General features: G+C 42.2%; 1 protein-coding gene across 1 annotated transcript in view; it reads right to left on the bottom strand.

The window, feature by feature from the left end:
* LOC139660237 (cortactin-binding protein 2-like) overlaps window positions 1-18,330 on the bottom strand; it is a gene marked incomplete at its 3' end in the record, with an annotated part of 38,718 nt that extends 20,388 nt beyond the window's left edge. The window contains exons 1-3 of the mRNA XM_071538333.1: window positions 18,298-18,330; window positions 17,923-18,039; window positions 6,389-6,619 (exon numbers count right to left, since the gene is read on the bottom strand). Coding sequence (XP_071394434.1) covers window positions 6,389-6,619; window positions 17,923-18,039; window positions 18,298-18,330 — 381 coding nt within the window. The remainder of the gene's footprint in view (window positions 1-6,388; window positions 6,620-17,922; window positions 18,040-18,297) is intronic.
* Between the last annotated feature and the right edge of the window lie 2,428 nt (window positions 18,331-20,758).

Here is a 20,758-nt window from a genome sequence, read left to right on the forward strand (position 1 = left end):
CATCCTTATGAATATGTATTTTATAACATCTATGGAGTGAAATAATTAATAGTATGCCCATGATGTCACATGCATTTCCTATGTGGTGCTTTACCATATACACAGGCATTACCTGTGACTGTCATTTGATTATTATCACCTGTTTATTTTAATACAATCCAACCAAGATGGCCATGTGTTGATATAACAGAATACTATGAATAGTGAAATTAAACGGTAACTCATATTGCTGGGGACCCCTTGACAGCGCCTGAAGCTCCTCCGATGGTCCCTGGACCAGACCTTTGGGACCCACTGCTTTAGGCTACCTCTGCCCCAATGAAGTATTTCCTGAAAACCTAACCTCTAAAAAGCTGCAGCAGCAAAGCTACAGTAATAAAGAACTGTGTGTGACTGAAAGTGCCAGCGAGAATTGGGGGAAACTAAAACAAGGTAGTTAGACAGCGTGGAGAACAGGAGAGAGGAGGGAGGGAGAGGAGGGGAGGAGGAGAGGAGGGAGGGAGGGAGGCGGCCTGAGGACTATTTTAAGAAAGAGAAATTTCAGCAGCGGCGGTCATGACCTCGCTTTCAAAACGCAGCCTTGCAACAGACCTACAAGCACTGTGTTTACCCACAAAACACAACAAAACACAGCCTTTCTTCACCACTGTTGTGTGTATTTTGTTGCAGAGGGGAGACCTTCCTCTTACTTCATGACTGATTCATGGGACAGTGAAGGAGAAGGGGGGGAGGGGTGGGGGGTGGGGGTCTTCATTATGCCCATACACCGATCCAGAGCGTGTTAGGTACGACTGAGTTCTTCCAGCTTGCCTAAGACCTCATGGATAATTCAACAGCTTACTCACAGGAGGAATGACAAGTGTGGAAAGGGAAGGAGGGGATAAAGATAGAACAGAAAACCCGGGTGAAATTCACTCTACCCGGCAACCAGGAGATCCCAGAGAGCGGGCCGTCAGCAGCGTGTCGGCTTGTTGTTTTTGCCGTTTGTCATTTAAAAAAAAAAAAAAAAAAAAACATCAGGAGATTCCCATGTCTCCCGGCCTGACGCTGTTGGGATCGCACCCCGCCGCTGACAACCGTGCAATCAGCGGTGATGCGGTGTTTATTTCTGGGAGGAAGAAGGTGAACCGCCGTTATGTGGAGACTTCTGACAGGAGCGCTGGAGCCGAGCGGGTTTTAGGGTGAAATGATTTTGTTGAGTTGGAATAAAGGCAAACAAAGCATGAGCATAAAAAGGTATAACATATGGCTTAATGCTTCGGTTAGCTTCTGGATAAGAGATACATGTGTACTGCTTTAAGATTAGATTAGATTAGATTTTATTTCGAACATGTTAAAAAAGTAAAAAAATATAAGTGAGAAAAAGAAAACAAATAAATTAACTCTAAGTGATATTTTGCATTAGTCTTGACTAATGCAAGTCGTGTTGTCAAGTCATGTTGACTTTCTCTCATTTGAAACAACTTTTGGATACTATTAGGTAATAACTGATTTTTAGTTCTGTACATGATTTGAACCGTTTTGAAGTCAACCAAATCTTTAAATTTTAGTGCTTTTAATTTGATAAAAGAGTGGGTTTGTTGGTTCTCTATAAGTGGTTTTGTTTACAATTTTTGTTTACAATTCTTATGGCTCTTTTTTTGAAAGATGAAGATTAAGGATGAAGTCTTAACCCCCATCACACACACACACACACACACACACACACACACACACACACACACACACTAAAACACAGTAAAACATGTCGCCCCCCCACGCGTGATGCTGGTGCTCCTTGGACCAGGTTTCATCAAAATCAGACCAGTGGTGTAGCAGTTATGACCTTTCAAATTTTTATTTTTTTAGTTTTAAATTTTGACCTTCAATAATAGCGGCCCCATCAGGCCACATCAGTATACTTTTTTTTAAACACCAGAACACAGTGCCAACATGCCATCCAAGCAGGGCTGGGCAATACAGACAAAATTAATATCACGGTAATCATAAGAAATGATTCTGAGACAGTGTGGGACACTGTTAACCTGACGCACCAGATGGTTTGTTACACAGAACCATCTGGGAAGTCGTCCTTGGAAACTGTTTGGAAAAGGGCAGGCACTTTCAAAAAATACTTGACAGGTGATTGGATGAACCATCTGTCTATCACCGTCTATCACGGGCTAACTTCAACCAATCAGATCAACGAACCATATGACGTAGTAGGACAGCACCGAAGAGGAAAGACAACAACAAACTATGTAGTTAGCATGTCGGTAGACGATTCTTTCCGTCTTTGTAAGGAAAATCTGCTCATAAAGGGCAAACTCTTACTCTCCAGTTCAGAAATAACTGATGTTACAGCAGCATCTAGGCTAGCCTCTTTAGGAGCCGCCATTGTTGTTAGGGCTGGGCGATATATCAATATTATATCGATATCGTGATATGAGACTAGATATTTTGGATATCGTAATATCATGATATGGCATAAGTATTGTCTTTTCCTGGTTTTAAAGGCTGCATTACAGTAAAGTGATGTCATTTTCTGAACTTACCAGACTGTTCTAGCTGTTCTATTATTTGCCTTTACCCACTTAGTCATTATATCCACATTACTGATGATTATTTATCAAAAATCTCATTGTGTAAATATTTTGTGAAAGCACCAATAGTCATCCCTACAATATTGTCGCAATATCGATATCGAGGTATTTGGTCAAAAATATTGTGATATTTGATTTTGTCCATATCACCCAGCCCTACTTACAACTGAACATTTAGCCCACTTCGTAGAAAATACCGAGATATATATCGTGTATCGCCATTCAGCCTAAAAATACCGAGATATGATTTTTGGTCCATATCGCCCAGCCCTAATTGTTGTGAACGAACAGTTGCTTCTTGCTGTTGTCACACCTAAGCCCCGCCCCCAGCTGCCCTCACAGGACGCTGATTGGTCCGCACCACATGTGGTTCGGCCACAAACGCATAAACTTGAAGCCTGGCAAGATGGATTCTCGCGTGATCGTGATCTCGTGAATCCAGCTGCCTCACAAGGTAAGGACACTGTGTCTGTCAAACAAGATCTCAGGTTATATCTCAGACACCAGTGGTCTGATTTTGACAAGTTTTCTAAAAGTTGTCTAAAAATCAAATATTAATTAAAATCTCTTACAAAATGAGATCTGAAAAAAACTAGGGAATATTTGAAAATTATTTGTTTTATTGTACTTTATATTACCGTGTCGTGATTACTTAACTTGTGATGTTGTGTTAGCAGATATTGTCCCTTTACCTCCCTCCTTCCAACCCTCCTCCTCATCTGGACGCTCTGTACTGTGTGTGTGTGTGTGTGTGTCTGCACAGGTTTCATTTGGCTCGCAGCTACAGCACCTCCGTTATCATTACAGGGTTCAGGGACAGGACAGGGAACACGCTGGGCAACACACACACACACACACACAGAGTATTTTCTTTATTATCCACCCACATGCATTCTGCCAGCCTCTCATCCAGACACTTTCACACATTCATACCCATCATCACAGTGGGAGAGAGAGAGAGAGAGAGAGAGAGAGAGAGAGAGAGAGAGAGAGAGAGAGAGAGAGAGAGAGAGAGAGAGAGGAGGAAGAAATGATTATAAATCTCTCATGTACCTCTAAGAAAAAGAGACAGAAAGACTGAGTGAGCCTGTGAGGGAGAAAGAGAAATGTGAGAGAAGCAAAGCGTGAAAATATGATAGAAAGAGAGAGAGAACGAGAGCGAGAGAGAGAGAGAGAGAGAGCGAGAGAGAGAGAGCGAGAGAGAGAGAGAGAGAGAGGGAGAGCGAGAGAGAGGAGAAATAGGACAGGGCCATAGCAGACATCTGGCTGCCCAGTTAATCAGGGCCACATAATCCTAAAGAGACCTGGGACACACACACACACACACATCTAATGCACGAGTCGTGCATTAGATTCACACACAACAAACACACTCTTCCACATTCAAAGTAGGAATAACAAAGACAAAGAAAGTAATACATTCACATAAAATACACATACACACACACACACACACACACACATACACACACAATTAATAAGCATAACAATTTCGCTTTTCCACATCTTGCTTCAGAAGTCTAGCCAAAGAGAGATTTCCATCATGTAAACAAACACAATCTGGTTTTGAACAAAAGATACTCTCCTCCACACAGGTTTTTTTTTTTTTACTAATGAAAATATTAAATGTCTTATTGCTTTTATTTACTCTTTATTTAATCAGTGAAATCACACTGAATCGCAGCCATCAAACTGAAGTAAATTATATAAAGAGAGGGTCATAAATTGCTGCTTTTGAAAAATATGACTGATCTTTGTTTCTGTTGGATGTGCTGATCCCCAACAGGTCAATTTTCCCATCTTTTTATTCAGCGCACTACACTACTGAACCCATGTTCCATTAACATTAATCAGTCATGAATAAAAACAGAAGAGTGAATGCATTTGAAAGCTGAAAAGAAGAAGAAGAAGAAGTACCACTGGGAAGTTAAGACAGTGTATGATCATATGTCATCATTTTCTGCAATTAATGAATCATGGAATAATGGCACATCAGTGAAACTATGTATTTTAATTTAATTTAGCCCATTAATTTATAGTTGAAAATGTTGATATACGACGCCAAAAGTGCAGCTAAATAATTTTGTTCCTCAAATTATTGAGAATAATCGGGATAAATAATCATGATCACAATATCTAGCATTATAATCAGGATCATCATTTCAGCAATAATCATACAGCCTTTGGCAAAAGGTTAAGAATTAATTAAGCTATTTTCAAACATGTTAATTGTCAGCAGCTCTCCAGTCCCTTCTTCAAAATGGTGGATTGGAATGAGACAGCAGCAGGTACAGAGCCAAAGTCAGTAAGAAATGAATCTCCTGTCCCAACAAAAGCATTATAAGCGGAAAAGTGGACTGCACTGTACATGATTTAATAGCATTTATGGGCACAATCTGAAAGCTAAACCCGATTCATGACCTCTGACCTTTACAAACACATAAAGCAGTGACTGCTGTTTGCCTTTATAGGGCAGAACTGGGCGCTTCTCAGAGTCAGCTGTGGTGCTGGGAGCTGGATATACTGTGGATCCGGCCAAATTCCACCACAGAGCAGAGTGAAAACGCACACATCTCAAATCTAAACCAGGTGCGGGACAGAAAAACAAAGCACTGAACAAAAGTAGAGTCTGCACACTGAGAGCTGCTCTGCTCCCATGGTGTGTGGATCTATTAAAGGAACAGTTCACCCCAAAATGAAGCTGTAGCAAGGTGTAAACAGAATCGGCCTTTTTCCTTGTTTTGGTTGACATAGAACTTAAGAGGAAGAAGTTACCATCTCCTCTCCCCAGAATAAGTAAGGGACAATGCCCAAGTCAATAACATTGCGTACGGTTGACAAACAGTAAATATAATTTGACAGTATGTTTAACAACAAGACTAGCTAGCTATCCAGCCATGTCATTGTCCTCAAATCAATATCAAGATTTTCAAGAACATACAAATTGTAAACGGAGGCTTTGACTCTGTTGCTATGGTTACTCATTTTAGATACAGGCTGATACCACGTAGCCAGCGCATTAATTTAGAACGGTGAACAGACAGTTTCACTGGAACTACTTAGTAGGTGTCCATTATCAGGAATTAATGGACACCCTGCAGCCAATCAGAATCGAGTATTCACCCAGACCATGGTATACTGCAACATAATGAGGTAAATCTCTGACTTTTGGACTCAATTGCAATCGTTTGGCAACAAAACACTTGGATTATGCTGCGTGAGTTGAGTTGCTGTGCTTCTTCTACTGAGGCACTACAGACTGTTGGATCTAAGTGAGTGTCCAATATGGCATGTATAGTGATTGTTTTAATACAGTCTTTATCCCTGTGGTACACACCATATCCTATGGTCTTTATTTTGTTTTATGCTATTTTATTGCTTCCATCTTATGTCTTACTTTGTGTTCTATGTGTTTTAAGTGTTTTACGTCTTGTGGTTCATTTTTACCATTCTTTGTCCCTCTCTGTCTGTTTCAAGTCAGCCTGCCAAAGCAAATCCCAATCAACCATGTTGAGATCGCGATTAAGTCTTGAACTTTAGAGAAATTTGATGGTCTTTTTATGTCCTTTTTGGACCGCGAGACAATCTGCCCATGTTCACTTCAATACTCTGGGAGAAGACTGAGATGGATCATGAACCGTCCCATTAACACCAATACATGTGTGACGTTTCAAGCACATGCTCTTCATCAGACTAAAGACAATTTAGTTTGACTTCTCTTTCGCTCTTCGCACTGTTGTTCTGTTCCAAACCCAACAGCCCCCCCCCTGTCCTCCCTTCCCCCCCCCCTCCCCCCCGGTGCCTACCCTCTTCTGGCGGCTCTCGGCGGCGGCCAGCTGGCCTGACATGCGCTCCTGCATCTTCCTGCAGTGGGCCATGACGGCCTCCAGGACGGAGATGGGGCTGGAGCCCAGGGGCCGCCGCTCCTTGTCGGCCCCGGGGACGCCGCACTCAAAGTCCCTCTGCAGCGCCAGGAAGGGGTCGGTCAGGCTGTAGTGGCCGTAGCGCTCCTGGAGAAACACCTCCTTCCTTCGCGCCTGGGGGGACAGAGAAAGAAGAGGAGGAGGAAATATTATTCACATTGTTCACTATGTGTCACCTATGTAAAAATTTTGCTTTCAATGTAGAATGTTACCATCTTATATCAATATTAGAGCTGAACAATTGATCGAAAAAACACCCGCCAAGCACCAAATGCCAGTACACTAGAACAGTGATTCTCAACCTTTTTCATATCAAGGACCCCTAATTTAGTCTACATTAGGTTTTTTCTCTTGGACCCAAATCTGAGAATATTTTTATTGTTAGATATGATTTTGTCCAGAATCCCATGACTATCTGTATTGTAGGTAGAGAGATAACAGTGAAACTATGATCAAAACAGTCATTCTTCTACATTCTCTAATTGTGTTAACTTCTTGTAAATTAAATAATGGTGAAGTTTAACAATTCATCAATTTGCTGGGGGCCCCCTGGAACCCCCTCAAGGACCCCCGGTGGTCCCCAGACCCCACGTTGAGAATCACTGCACTAGAAGGCCCTGGGTAGAGCACAGACCTCCACCAACGATGAAAAATTCTCCAACTTGCAAAGCTGCAGCTGCCATAATGGTTTGTTTGCGTCTATTGTTTGTCTTCCAGGTTTCATTTTCTGAGAAAATAGCATGTGAATGCTGTTTAGAGAGAGAGACCCAGCTGTCAGACTTTCCCACAAACACATGAACGCAGCATAATGGCTATGAAAAAATGAAAATGATCTAATTGCAGAATTCCCAGATCACCAAGGGCAATGTGTCCACCAAATTTCAGCCAAATCCGCTTTCTGAGATATCTTTCTAACAAACAAACACAAACACACCAGACTGAAAACATAATCTCAAAATAATAAGGTTCACCTGCCGGAATGGGCAGTAACTTTTTCAGTTATAAAGCCAAATATAAAGCTTTTGCCCGTTTTCAAACTTTTTCCCTGCTGACCACTGTACACTCTCTCTGACTCTCTCTGAGCCAATCACATCACAGCAAAACAGCCCAAAGCAGCAGTGTCTAAACTTCTGCAAACTATTCCTCCTGTTTCTGGAGGAATAGTTTGTTAATGTTAGTTGAAACTTAACATTATTCCAATATGGCAGCACAGAGCAGACAAAAATAGATCCATTGAATAAATGAGTGAGGACGGTTTGAATTAAATCTCTAAAACTGCTCTTGTCCCTTTATTGGCATTCATACAGCACCAGATTAAATACTCGAAACAGCACTGAAAATGAGTCAGTGATATTTGTATGATTAATATATAATTAATTTGGCCGGCCCTTGGAAAGTGAGCCAAAAATTAAACTTTTGGACATTGGTTTGATACCACAACAACACACTGGCTCTCCCCCAACCCTCCTTTCCTCTACCATCCCAGCCAGGCTTCTTTATAGGTGCTCACCCTAAATACCAAGAGGGATAGTTGCATCAGATCCTGTGGATTAGTACATGGAATAAAGCCGCTGTAAAGTTAGGTTGTTACCCAAATTGTTGCCTGTAGGAGCTGGCACTGGTCAGCCCAGTGAGCCTGAATCCAGTTCAGCAACATTAGCCTTGTCAAAACTGCACTTAATCATTCTGACCACAACCAGATGACCACTCAGAGTGATCCCATGGTCAAATAATATCCCACCAAAACCCACTTGGCAGCAGCCAAGCCGCGGCTCACAGACCAAACCCCTGACCATAATGGGCGGTGGTAACAGAGTTTAATGACGCAGAATAAGCAGAAACCTCCTGCTCCATATTCCACACACACACACACACACACACACACACACACACACACACACACACAGGAGAACAGCAGAGCGGAGAGAAGGAGAGGGCGATATAAATATTTTCACGATTCACTACATTAATGCATCACAATAATATCACATACTACAGCTGGCTTGCAAGCTACTGAAAAGTGCAGCCAAAATAAAAAAAACAGTGGTGGAAGAAGTACTCAGATCTTTTACTTAAGTAAAAGTAGAAATACCACAGTATAAAAATATTCTGTTACAAGTACAAAAGTACAGTATTAGCATCAAAATGTACTTAAAGCAACAAAAGTAAAAGTACTCATTATGCAGAATGGCCCATTTCAGAATAATACAGTATATATTATATTATTGAATTATAATTATTGATGCATTAAAGTGTAAGCATCACTTTAATGTTGCAGCTGGAAAAGGTGGGGCTGATTTCCACTACTTTATATACTGCTGGGTAGCTTACAGTAATCTATAATAATACATCACAATTTATTAGTTGATTATATTTTGTATTAATAATCTGAATCTGCAAAGTAACTAGTAATTTAAGTTATCAAATAAATGTAGTGGAGTAGAAGTATAAAGTAGCATAAAATGGAAATACTCAAGTAAAGTACAAGTACCTCAAAATTGTACTTAAGTACAGTATTCGAGTAAATGTACTTAGTTACTTTCCACCTCTGATAAAAACCATACCACTGTTTCCCATAGACTGGTAATGTTTTGGCAGCTGCCTGGTGCATTAACAGCTGTCTGAGTAAATTTTAGGCATATTCATTTTGGGTTGCTGTCAACACTGGTGTTCAAACCTGGTGTTTTTCCATCTATATAGTTCTCATAAAACCAAAACTTAATGCTGTGAAGCAGTGAACACGTGTCTCTGAACTGCAATGAGCATAATTAACTGCATGCTGTGTCATTGACTATAAAAAAACTGCGTAGAGACAAATTTTGAAATGCAGCCTTAATGTTGCTCAGTGCTGCAGTAGCCAGTTAGTTAAGTGCCAGAAACAAACTGAAACTTTGAAACAAACTTTTTGAAATGTAGCCCTGCTGGGGTTTTTTTATGCTGCAGCCGTAGCGTCATTAGGCAATACTGTCTAATTCCAAAAATAGTCGCAAAATAAAATATAATACTAGTGCTCGCCAAGTGAAATGTCAGTGTACTCCTCCACTGCCAAAGCAAGCTGCAAACCTGTGGGAGACACTGCATACAGTACACCATTTCCATTTTAAATATTATAAAATTTGAATCCATTAAAAAAGTTGAAGAATAAAGTTAAAGAGAGTCAAAGGATAACTTCAAAGTAGGTTTTCAGACCCATCTTATGAATACTGACTCTGAAGTGTGAGCAGACCTTGAATCGCTGGTCAAGGCCAAACGTCAGCCTGCTGCTTTCTTCACTGAGTGTCAAGTACAGGTGTGGAAATTCAGAAAAGAAAAAAAAAAAGAAAAAGAAGTCTGGATTCATATTTGCAACCGGCAGAGTGTCGGCGAGGGAGGAATATTTTATTACCGGGGCGAGAGACATTTAAATCAAACGTGGAGGCGAGAGAAAGAGAGAGAGAAAGTAGAGAGTGTGAGAGACTGGAGAGCAGACAACAGACACAAAGAGCAACGGTAGGAAGTTCCTGCGAGATGCTTTGCCAAAGAAGGAGATGGAGTTCGGAGAGTCACTTACGCTCACACACACACACACACACACACACACACACACACACACACACACACACACAGTTCAGAGCATGGAGATTGATGGTGAATCCCAAGAAGACAGAGGCAGCTCTCATTACTGATGGTTGACTGTGAGCAGGCCAACATAAACACACCACCGAGAGAAAGGTGTGTGTGTGTGTGTGTGTGTGTGTGTGTGTGTGTGTGTGTGTGTGTGTGTGTGTGGTATGAGAGAGACACAGAGACAATAGACAGAAAGAGAGACAGAGAAAATGAAGAGGGAGATGTGGATGAAAAAAGGAAGGTGAGGAAAGATTGAAGAGAGAGAAAGAGAATTAAATTGAGAGATGAATCCCTGCAATATGAGTTTTCGCAAAACCCTTGATACAGGGAATTTCTCTTTTTTCTCTCTCTCACACACACACACACACCTATATCTTCCATAAAGGCCTATCGGCACCAGAAGTCACCTGAGAAACACTAGAAACTACACTGTTCTATATTAGAAACTACAATCAACAGATACCTTTACTAATCCAACAACAGTGAATAGTGAACTTTCATTTCTCAGCCTATTATGAACAGAAAGACTATAGGTTGAAATGCAGCAGGACCCGTCAAGAGGGAATCCTCCGGAAAGCTCAGCAGTAAACACACAGGAGCGACTCAGCGGCCTCTTCAAACTGCCCTCTCCCTCCCAGGATGCCCCTCTAAATATTTACCCAGCAGCAGCAGCAGCAGCAGCAGCAGCAGGGAGCGGCAGTATGGATTATTAGACTGGGCTTTGGTTTTTGGTTGTTAGATTAAGTTCCTACTATGGGGGAAAGAGTCTGCAGAGGAGAAAAGGATGAAACATTTGAAAAGCTACGGTGTCCCCATTAAATACCAGCGGTCATCATTTAGATTCTGTCATCCAAATCATCTCCGTTTCATCTTGGTTTTTTTTATGTTTCTTCCTTTCTTTTTTTGTTTTGAGGTGACGTTTTTTAAAAGGATTTTTTTGATTTCAGCTACATCAATTAAAAGGGAGGGAGAGGGTGGGGAGATCAGTCGCAGCCCCATGTGGGTAGTGGGTGGATGGGAGGTAGGACCAGAATGTGTGTATACATATTTATCGAACATGCTTTTGTGTACATGCTCTTATATTTTACAGTGTGTGTGCGCACGCATGTATATGCAGGTAGATTATATTTGCATCTGCATGGGCATGCGCCCCTATGTAACATTTCTAATATAGAGTATGGCAAATGCTAGGTAAATGGTAAATGTTCTGCATGTAAAGTATTGGCGATGTTTTGTTTCCACTGTCGTCTTCCTATCCCCCATGGGGTAAATCAAATAAAAAAAACAATAAAAAGTTGGTCATAAAAAAAAAAAAATCTATTAAAATTTTTCCACTTTTTTCTGTTTTTTTTTTTTATCATTGTATCATCTTTTTTTTTTTTTATATTTTATTAAACAGGATGCCTCCCTTTAAACAGATGCTCTTCAGCCATCTTTACATTCAACATCCAGAACCAGTACTGTACACAACACTGCTCAAACACACAGCTGGGAAACGCTGGAAGTACAGTATATATGTAGAGTGACAAGAAAAGATAATTCTTATAAAATATACTGTAGCTTATTCTGTCTTTTTTCCACTGTAAGGTCCTGTTGTTCCTGTACCGTGTGTATCAATATGTACCGTGAAATGTCAATATGTCTCTGCAGCAATGTCACCAAGACAAATTCTTCTACATTTATTGTTATCAAAGCAATTCTGAAGACAAGAAAGCCTTTTCCCCGTTCAGCTGTGCATGTTTCTCTTCCTGTTTGGAGCTGTGGAGGGAGCGGATTGGTTGTCGATATTTCCTGGTGGGCGGGCTCGGGGTCAAGGGTCGTCCGGGTCGGGGCCGATGGAGCGAAATCCTCATCCGAGATCTCATCAGCTGTCAATCCCTGAGCCCCCCGAGGCCCTATTGATCCTATTGATCCTCCATAGGTTGTCGTCAGGGAAAAGCTACAGTACAGACTGAGGTTCGACCGATATGGGCTTTTGAAGGCCGATATCAAATGTTTCTGGACTGACATTACTAAGAATTAGTTTAGTAATTTTCATTCATTTTGCTAATTTTGCTACTCTGTCATCAATTGATAAAACACATTAGTAATTCAACCTATATCCAGTTGATGAAAGCTTTTAAATTTGCTGTCCTAAACACCCGATGTCTCTTTCCTGGGAAAAATTCTTAGCCACCATGGCTGAACAGACAAAGAAAAGAGAAAAACTCAAACTGCATCAACAGAAAGAAAATCCAAGCTCCGCCCACACTGCTTGATTGACAGGTGATCTCTGGGGAAGCACCAAAGATGGAGAGAAAATATTTTAAAAACACAGATCTATCACTTTTTTTTGTTTTTCTGAAGTGCTATGCTGTTCTTAAGATTATTTAATATATTTCTGATGTTTTTGTTGGGAGGACAGAGTCACGAAAGATCAGATTCAGGAGTCAGGAGATTCAAACTCACGATGTTATTATTACTTACTTATGAATTACCGTGCAGCGTATCCTCTTGAGGCTCAGGGACACGCCGGCAATCACTGTTTAATAAAGTTTTAATAAAATGTTTACCTACTCGTTTGGTGGGGGGTAAAATCAGGGTATTTACAAGGGGAGCAACAGTAACTCTATAGTATTTACAAGTGTGGCGGCGGTCGAGCGCTCTGAGTAAGACCTCAGTATTATTAGCATCAACCTTTACAGGCATGCTGCACTCAGTGGGTGAGAGGGTTCAGGGAACGCAGCCAGAGAGAGAGAGAGGGGGAGAGAGAGAGAGAGAGGGGGAGAGAGAGAGAGAGAGAGAGAGAGAGAGAGAGAGGGAGAGACAGAAAGAGAGAGTTTACAATTTTCTTAGTAGAGAAACAGAGAGGGATCACTGGAGGGATCACAAGAGGAGGTGGGAGAAAGAGGGAGACAGATGAAAGAGATGAGACAGAGAGTGGGAGAAATGAGAGAAGACGCGAGGAAAGACATCAGCAAGAAATAAAGTATGAGAGATGAGAGCAATAAGGGTGAGAGAGAGAGAGAGAGACAGAGAGAAAGAGAGAGAGGTGTAGCAGAAGAAAGCCTAGCAACAGAGGAGAGAAAGGCCCTCAGCAGAGAGTAACAGAGGGCACTCCTCCAAACTTCACATGTTGGAGGAAGGAGCAGCATGTATTCAAGGGTCTCATTTCATTCTCTATTCATGGCTGTGTGAATATTACATCAGTGGCTGGCCGCCAATCTATCCCTGATGCAAAAATCAATATGCCTAAAGGCTTCAGTTCTGCATACAGAGTCTGAGTCTGAAATGCACAGGCAAACACAACAGAGGGATGAACGCTCCTGCAGCACATGGCTTCAGCAGAGGTGGGAAGGAAAAATACGTTGTTAATGTACTTAAGTAAGATTTCATAAGTACATTAACAAAAGTATTTTTACTTTGTTACAAGTGTTCAAGTATCTGTACTTTGCTCTAGTTTTTCTTAAGACTTTTTACTTTTACTCACTACATCTCAAAAGGAAAAATCGATACTTTCTACTCGCTACGTTTTCAAAACAGACTTGTTACTCTCATAAAATCATCAACATATTGATTGATTGATTTGGTTTTGCATCAGACAGCTTCCATCCTGGAAGCAGCTGATCAAGAGCCAAATGTGATTGGCTGCTTGGTCAGCAAAGCGACACCAAAAAGAAGGGAAAAGGATGGAGAGAGAAGTAACAGGAAGAAGAGAGAAGCAACAAGAGAGCAGAGAATTAACGTTAGTGAATTCAGAGTTGACGTCAGTGATCTGAGCTGCAGACTCTTTCTCATCTGGGATTCAGAGGAAAGCTCAGCAGAAAACCAGTTCAGAACATAAGAAATGACTTTTTTTAGAGAACTACTTTTATACTCTAAGTAAATTTAAGACCATGTTCTTTTAAACTTTGACTTGAGTAAAGGATTCGAAATGGTACTTCAACTTCTACCAGAGTACAGTTTTAGATGAGTATTTGCACGTTTAGTTGTGTACTTCTACCACCTCTGGGCTTTAGACACAAATTAATGGTCTAGTGGTTGATGCTGGAGATGCTGTTCGGTTCAATGTCCAACAGCAGAAGCCCAGCGGTTACAGAAGGTTACAGCAGCTACACATTTTGGGGCAACTAGTGGGAAAGTGAATGACAAATACTCTCCCCTCTCTTAGTAACTACTGCTGAGGCCCTGGAGCAAGGCACCTCACCCCCAACTGTTCCAGTGGAGCAGCCCAGTGTCCAACAGCAGAAGACTGTGTGTGAATGTGTGCAACTGCATCAATGTGAGGCGCTGCGATTGCTGAAAAAGACTACTCATGCTCAATCAGCCTTCCCTGGATACATGAAAGTTAAAATAATAAAGAAAAAGAATGAGGAAAGGAAGCTTCATCCTAATGCAGTGTTGGAACGTGTCCCTCAGGATGGCACACAGGAAGCATAAAAGGGTCGTAACACGATCCGCTCAGCTCCTGCACTCAGTCTAATAGAATTAAGACTTCACCTCTAGGTGTCTCGTTCCTAACGGACACCTTTCCATGACTCACACCTCGCCGGCGGTCCCCAGCCTCTCTGCCAGGGAGCGGCTGTTAATGATGAGTGCTTTCAGAGGCAGAAACACTTTACAGCATTGTACAATGTACAGTAATCTGTCTTGGTGACAGACTGAAAACTCACGTAGTGATGTGTGTGTACATATGCCGCTTTTTCCACCGGCTCGACTCAACTCGACTCTACTCGCCTTTTTTGGTTTTCCATTGGGCAAGTACCAGGTACCTGGTACTTTTTTTGGTAGCATCTCCGTCGAGGTTTGCTATGCTTTCATACTGAAAGCATAGCATATTAGAGACATCTTCCTGATATTGGGTCACAGCCCCTTTAACACAATCCACATCTCAACTGTCTTCAAGTTCAAAAATCTCTAACTCGTCTGCTTGTCTTTACCCCACAGCTCCTCCTCTGTGACTGGTATAGATTTAATAAGGGAAAACAATAGGGGATAATGGCTTTTACCTGGATTCACCTCATCACTGAAAAGAGGAAGTGTCTCTGGTATTTTGTCCATTCAGTGTAAAAGACAAAGCAAAGAAACAAACCTGGAACAGCCAGCCTGTTTCTGACTGAACATGGCTGATTAAAGTTCTGAAACTATAAACGTGAGTCGACAAAGACAGACAGCCAACAGACATCAAAGCCCCTGAGCAACAGTTAACACTAAGCTTTCCAAGTCAATGTGATAGCACTGATAACTTGTTACAATAAAGCACAGTTCTGTGACTTTGCTTGACGCTTTTTCTTGTTAGCTGGGGTATTGAAGGAGTATCAAAATTTTAGATATTAAGTAGTATTGGGTTATCCAGGTCAAAATTGTGGTATAATGACAACATTATAAGACACACCATTGTATGGCGAAAAAATAAGCCCTCTAATAACTGTATTGAAGATATTTTAATATTTTAAGGCCTTCATTTGGATTATTTTAAGACTTGTTCAGCCTTGTCCGATGTTCTGTTACATTTACTCCAATGAGACACGGACACACAAAACATGGCAGACTACATAATCGCTCTCCATTCAGCATTCGATCACTATATTTAGTTCGGAGGACGAGGACCATAGAAGGAAATTTAATTTTAAGCATCAGTATGCACAGACCACTTTAAAGCAGATGTGCATTTCAGTTGTTGGCGTCAAACTGTGGAATTCTCTTCAGAATGATTTAAAGGGCTGTATAAATATCTTTCAGCTCAAGAAAATGTATAAAGAAAGAATAGACTATATGAAGTTGTCAGGTAATGGGTTTCCTTAGTTGATGGTGAATTATTGTGTATGGCTTTTGATTCTTTTTTTATTTCTCATGTTACTGGCTGTTAAGTAACTGTAACTGACAGACCATCTATTTCTATTGTTTATGTTTTGAGTAAGGGGCAGGCAAAATATTTTCTGCTCCTTTTCGGTCATGGAATGTGTAAATTGAGTTGTGTTTTGATTGTGAATTGCTGTTTTTGGTCTTTTCTGGAGCTGCGAATTACCATGAGTGGAACAAATAAATAAATATAAATATCATGTAACATCCTTCCACATGGCACACAGCAGGTTGCAGCTGTAGAGGAGAGTCCAGCAGCGCAACAGAGCAACATACCATGAGATAGTAGCACTGAGTCGGATGGAAATGCCTGAAGTAATTACGGATGCTCGTGGAGCTCGGACAGAGTTCCTGAAGCTGAAGTGGTCTAGTGTACGAAGACTAGTGTTTCCTGCCGGGGGGGGGGGGGGGCTTTTAATCAACACTTCCTGTCAGCCACCACGCTGCCGGTTACGACTGCGCCGAGGCTCGCCGCGATGATGGACGGGTCAATATATCGACCCGTCCTCCTCCTCCTCCTCCTCCTCCTCCTCCTCCTCCTCCTCCTCTCGTCTCAGCAGCAGAGGGCTGGAGTCAGGATGGCGTGGCGTTCAGCTGCAGCCTGCCAACAGTCAGTCTGCAGGCGGCTCGCTCGTTTGTCACGTCAAAGTCTCGGTGGACGCTCTCATCCAGAGAGATTTAACGATGAGACAGCAGGGTTCAGTGCCTTGCTCAAGAACTCTTTCACACGTAAGAGTATGAACCTTCACCCAAGCGCTCTTATTCTGTTTATTCTGTGTATCTTGTTTCTGTTCCACCATGTTACCAACATTTAATATGCGTTTATGCGTAATGAGTGCTTCATGGGAGTTTTTCCTTGTTCTCATTGAATGTATAAGGTTGAAGATGTCATTTTCATATATTTGTTTTATAATGTGGCCCTTGTGAAGCCCTTTGGGACTGCAACTGTGATTAAGGGCTGTACAAATAAACTGACTTGACCCTATGCAGAATAAGAAGAGTTATGGTCCTGCTGCTGTCTTGTCCTCATCTCCCTTGGAAAAGAGATCCTTGATCTGAACGGGACCAACCTTGATAAATTAAATTGTAGGCATTTAATGTACCGGTAGCCGATTCCACACATTTGGCCAATTCCAACAGACACACTCTTTCATATGAAATTACATTTTTAGCTTCTTGAATATGTATGATTTCATATCACTTGGTTACTGTCAGAAAACTTTTCGAAACAAAAAAATTGCACTAAAAGACTGGACGCTATCTCAAAGAATATGTGTCCAAGTGTGTGTCCAGAATCAGCCACTGGTTATCTTACTGCCAGTTACAAAAAGTGAGCAGCACTTTCAGTTACAGGACGGTCTCTAACTGCTAACTGCTGCATGTTAAAGACCTCTAACGGAGGTCTGGGATGGGTTGAGAAAAAGAATAGTCCGCTACATTAGTGACTGGCTTGTTTCATGGGATAGGGAGGTGGTATGCTTCTTAGGGGAGTAGTTTTTTGAGCAGGCACTGAGGAGGACAGCCGTGGATATTGTAAAAAAGGACCTTTGAAGGATAGGGGGCGGCGTGTGTGTGTGAATGTGATCTGGCAAGGGATTGATCTGAACCGAAAGGTCAGCGAGTGAGCGAAGCTTTTGTTTCGGCTCTGTGAGGTGAAAGAGAGAGAGAGAGAGAGAGAGAGAGAGAGAGAGAGAGAGAGAGAGAGAGAGAGAGAGAGAGAGAGAGAGAGAGAGAGAGAGAGAGAGAGAGAGAGAGAGAGATAATGTGCAAAGACGTCTAACAGACACAGGCAACATTCTGCCTAGCCTCTATGTTTTTTGTCGAATTTACAGATTTCCACTTTGCCTTGAGCCTCCTTGCACAGAGACACACACACACACACAACACACACACACTCACACACACACGCGCCTGTGCCCTCGCCACCACACTGAGCCGAAATTTCAGGGTGCAAATGTGAGAAATTACACCTCAGAGCGGCGGCGAATCTGCGGCTCCTCTCGGCGATAACCGGCACCCGGCGACACGTGATCGATGTTCCACTTCTTAGACGCCTCTTCATCGGCTCCAGTCTCATTTTTGGTTTTCTAGGGTCAGCGCAGCGACGAGCGAACAAACTGCACAGAGCTGAGAGAGAGAGGGAGCCGAGCCGGGATTGGCTGACGGTGTGCGCACGTGTGTGTGTGTGTGTGTGTGGGGGGGGGGGTGATCTTTTGGATCCATTTCTGATCTCTGGAGATATGGAAGCCTCATTGGACATTGGAGGGCTCTCAGCGTGTGTGTGTGTGTGTGTGTGTGTGTGAACAGGGGGTGGATTATAGTGGAGTCCCTTGGGCTTCACTGACCCTAGGGAAGATAACAGAAATCTTGAGGCCCATCTGTCGTTCACACACACACACACACACACACACACCACACACACACACACACACACACACACACACACACACGCACCACTTAACCCATCATCGCTTCACCACATCCTTCCAAACTACTAGTCAATGGCCTGCGATCTGGCAATGACATTCAAACCCAATAACCGCGGACCATAAAGCACAACTCGGGCACTCCGGACTTGACAAGGTCCCAGCGGCAGCTCATACAGTGAAAGCCCAAACTGAAAGGTCATCAGCCACAACCACAAGTTCCCCACCAGCATAGCAAAAGGCAGCGACACACACACACACAGCAAAACTCTTGACCTACATGGGAGCGTTGCTGCTTTCTAATGGATTTCTTCGGTGAGATCAGACGACCTCATCTTATCTTAGCACCGGCAGTTCAGATGGGTTTATTCTCAACAATATCTTTGCAGATCAGGTATAAACTTTTTACAATGGGTGCAACAGCAAAACTACAATTCATAGATCACCGACATGACAAGCAACCAATAATAAGGAGAATAAGGATAAGGAACACATGACAACATGATGTAACTGATACTTCTGTACATACCGCATGAAGCTCTTTCTGCAGTTAGTATGCAGAGCCATGGGTCGCTGGTGGTTACTGTAACACTGAATCAGATAGTATCTACCTCAGAGAGAGAGAGAGAGAGAGAGAGAGAGAGAGAGAGAGAGAGAGAGAGAGAGAGACAGAGACAGAGAGACGGAGAGGAGAGTGTGACGGGCAATCACGAGGGATTTCACTTGCTGGAGGGATCAATAAGCGCAAAAGGATTTGATTTGACAAAGAGCAACAGAGAAACAGTGAGAAAATGAGAGAGAGAGAGAGAGAGAGAGAGAGAGAGAGAGAGAGAGAGATCTACTAGTGAGACAAGGAGAGAGAGGGTAAGACGAGGGAGGCGGAGGAGGTATAAATTAGATTGAGATAAAAGCGAAGAATAGAGGCTAAGAAGAGGGAAAGCCTGTGAGAGGCTGTCGGAGAGAAAGATGGATGGGTGAAACAGAAAAAAAGAGGATGAAGGGAAAGAAGGAGAGGAGGAGAGAGAGAGAGAGAGAGAAGGCTGCCTCCTCCTCCTCCTCCTCCATCGGGGCTGCGTTCACACGCGGCTCGCCACTCACAGTTACGCAACGCTCTGATGGTTCAAAGTGTTGCTCGGCTTGAACGGCGTCATCTTTTTTTTTTATCACCCAAAACTCGTCAAAAAAAAACAAGGTCGTCTGGGAGGTGGGAGGTTAGGAATCTCTGGCTGGGGGAAAGAGAGTAAGAATCCGGCTTCATCCGCTCAGTGAAGTACCATCGAGGTGCCGCTGAGCAAGGCACTTCACCCAGTAGAACGTGTTCTGGTTTTGGGGCGTCCTGGTGGAGCCACATACCATGTAAACGCAACGTTCTCGATTCAAATCCGGCTCAAGATGTTTGTGTCATCCCCCTCTCTCCCAGTCTTCCCTGTCTCTCTCTACTTTGAACTATGTAATGTAAGAAAAAACGTGTGTACATAGGGCGGGCGATATGGTTGAAATCAATATCACGATAATCATAAGGATTTTTCTCAATATCAATTTATATCACGATATGGTTCATGTATGCAAAATCGTGATCACGAGTTCATCTCATTGAACCGAATGGTAATGTTAGGTGTGATGTCAAAACAAAACTGAAATTTTCAATAATATTCCTACCATACCTCATTTTATATGAGTTTTTAAGTAAATTTGCTCGTCATCATCAATTTAGACAGCAGAAATGTGCGTCACAATATTAAAATATCTTTATATGATTGATATGATTCCACTGAAAGACGATTAACGATAATATTGAATTATCGCCCAGCCCTGTGTGTACAACTGTATGAATATGAAGCAGGGCAGTGTTGAAAAATTGCATATCTATGCTCAGACACGTTTCCTTGGAGAAATAAAGGTTTATTCCATTTTTTTATTATTCTAGCTGTCAGTCCCCTCTCCCTCACACATTTACGCAGAGCATCGTCCTCCAGGAATGATGGAGGCAGCCATTGGGCCAATCAGTATCAAGATCCTTCATCCCTCCAAGTTTCATCAGAATCGAATCAGTGGTGTAGCAGTTATGGCCTTTTAAAATTAGAAATGTTGGCCTTTATTTATAGTGCCGTCATTTGGCCAATTAGTGTTTTGTTTTGTTTTTTTTTATTGCCAGAACACAGCATCAAAATGCGTCATCCCCCCAACTTTAATCAAAATCAAACCAGTAGTGTCTGAGATACTACGACAGTTGAGTAAAACTTTCTACCCTTAATTTATGCGCCTCCCCTAGGCCGATCAATGTATTTAACTCACCTACAGCTTAAGTCTCTGTCGCGCACATAAAGATGTTAGATCTCTAATGGAGAAAAACAGATAATATCTCAATCCCCGAACTAAC

The sequence above is a fragment of the Centroberyx affinis genome, unplaced genomic scaffold (genome assembly GCF_046629955.1).
Source record: "Centroberyx affinis isolate AG114_WGS23_722 - 3 ecotype Tasmania unplaced genomic scaffold, CSIRO-AGI_Caff_v1 ptg003256l_1, whole genome shotgun sequence".
Taxonomy (NCBI): domain Eukaryota; kingdom Metazoa; phylum Chordata; class Actinopteri; order Beryciformes; family Berycidae; genus Centroberyx; species Centroberyx affinis.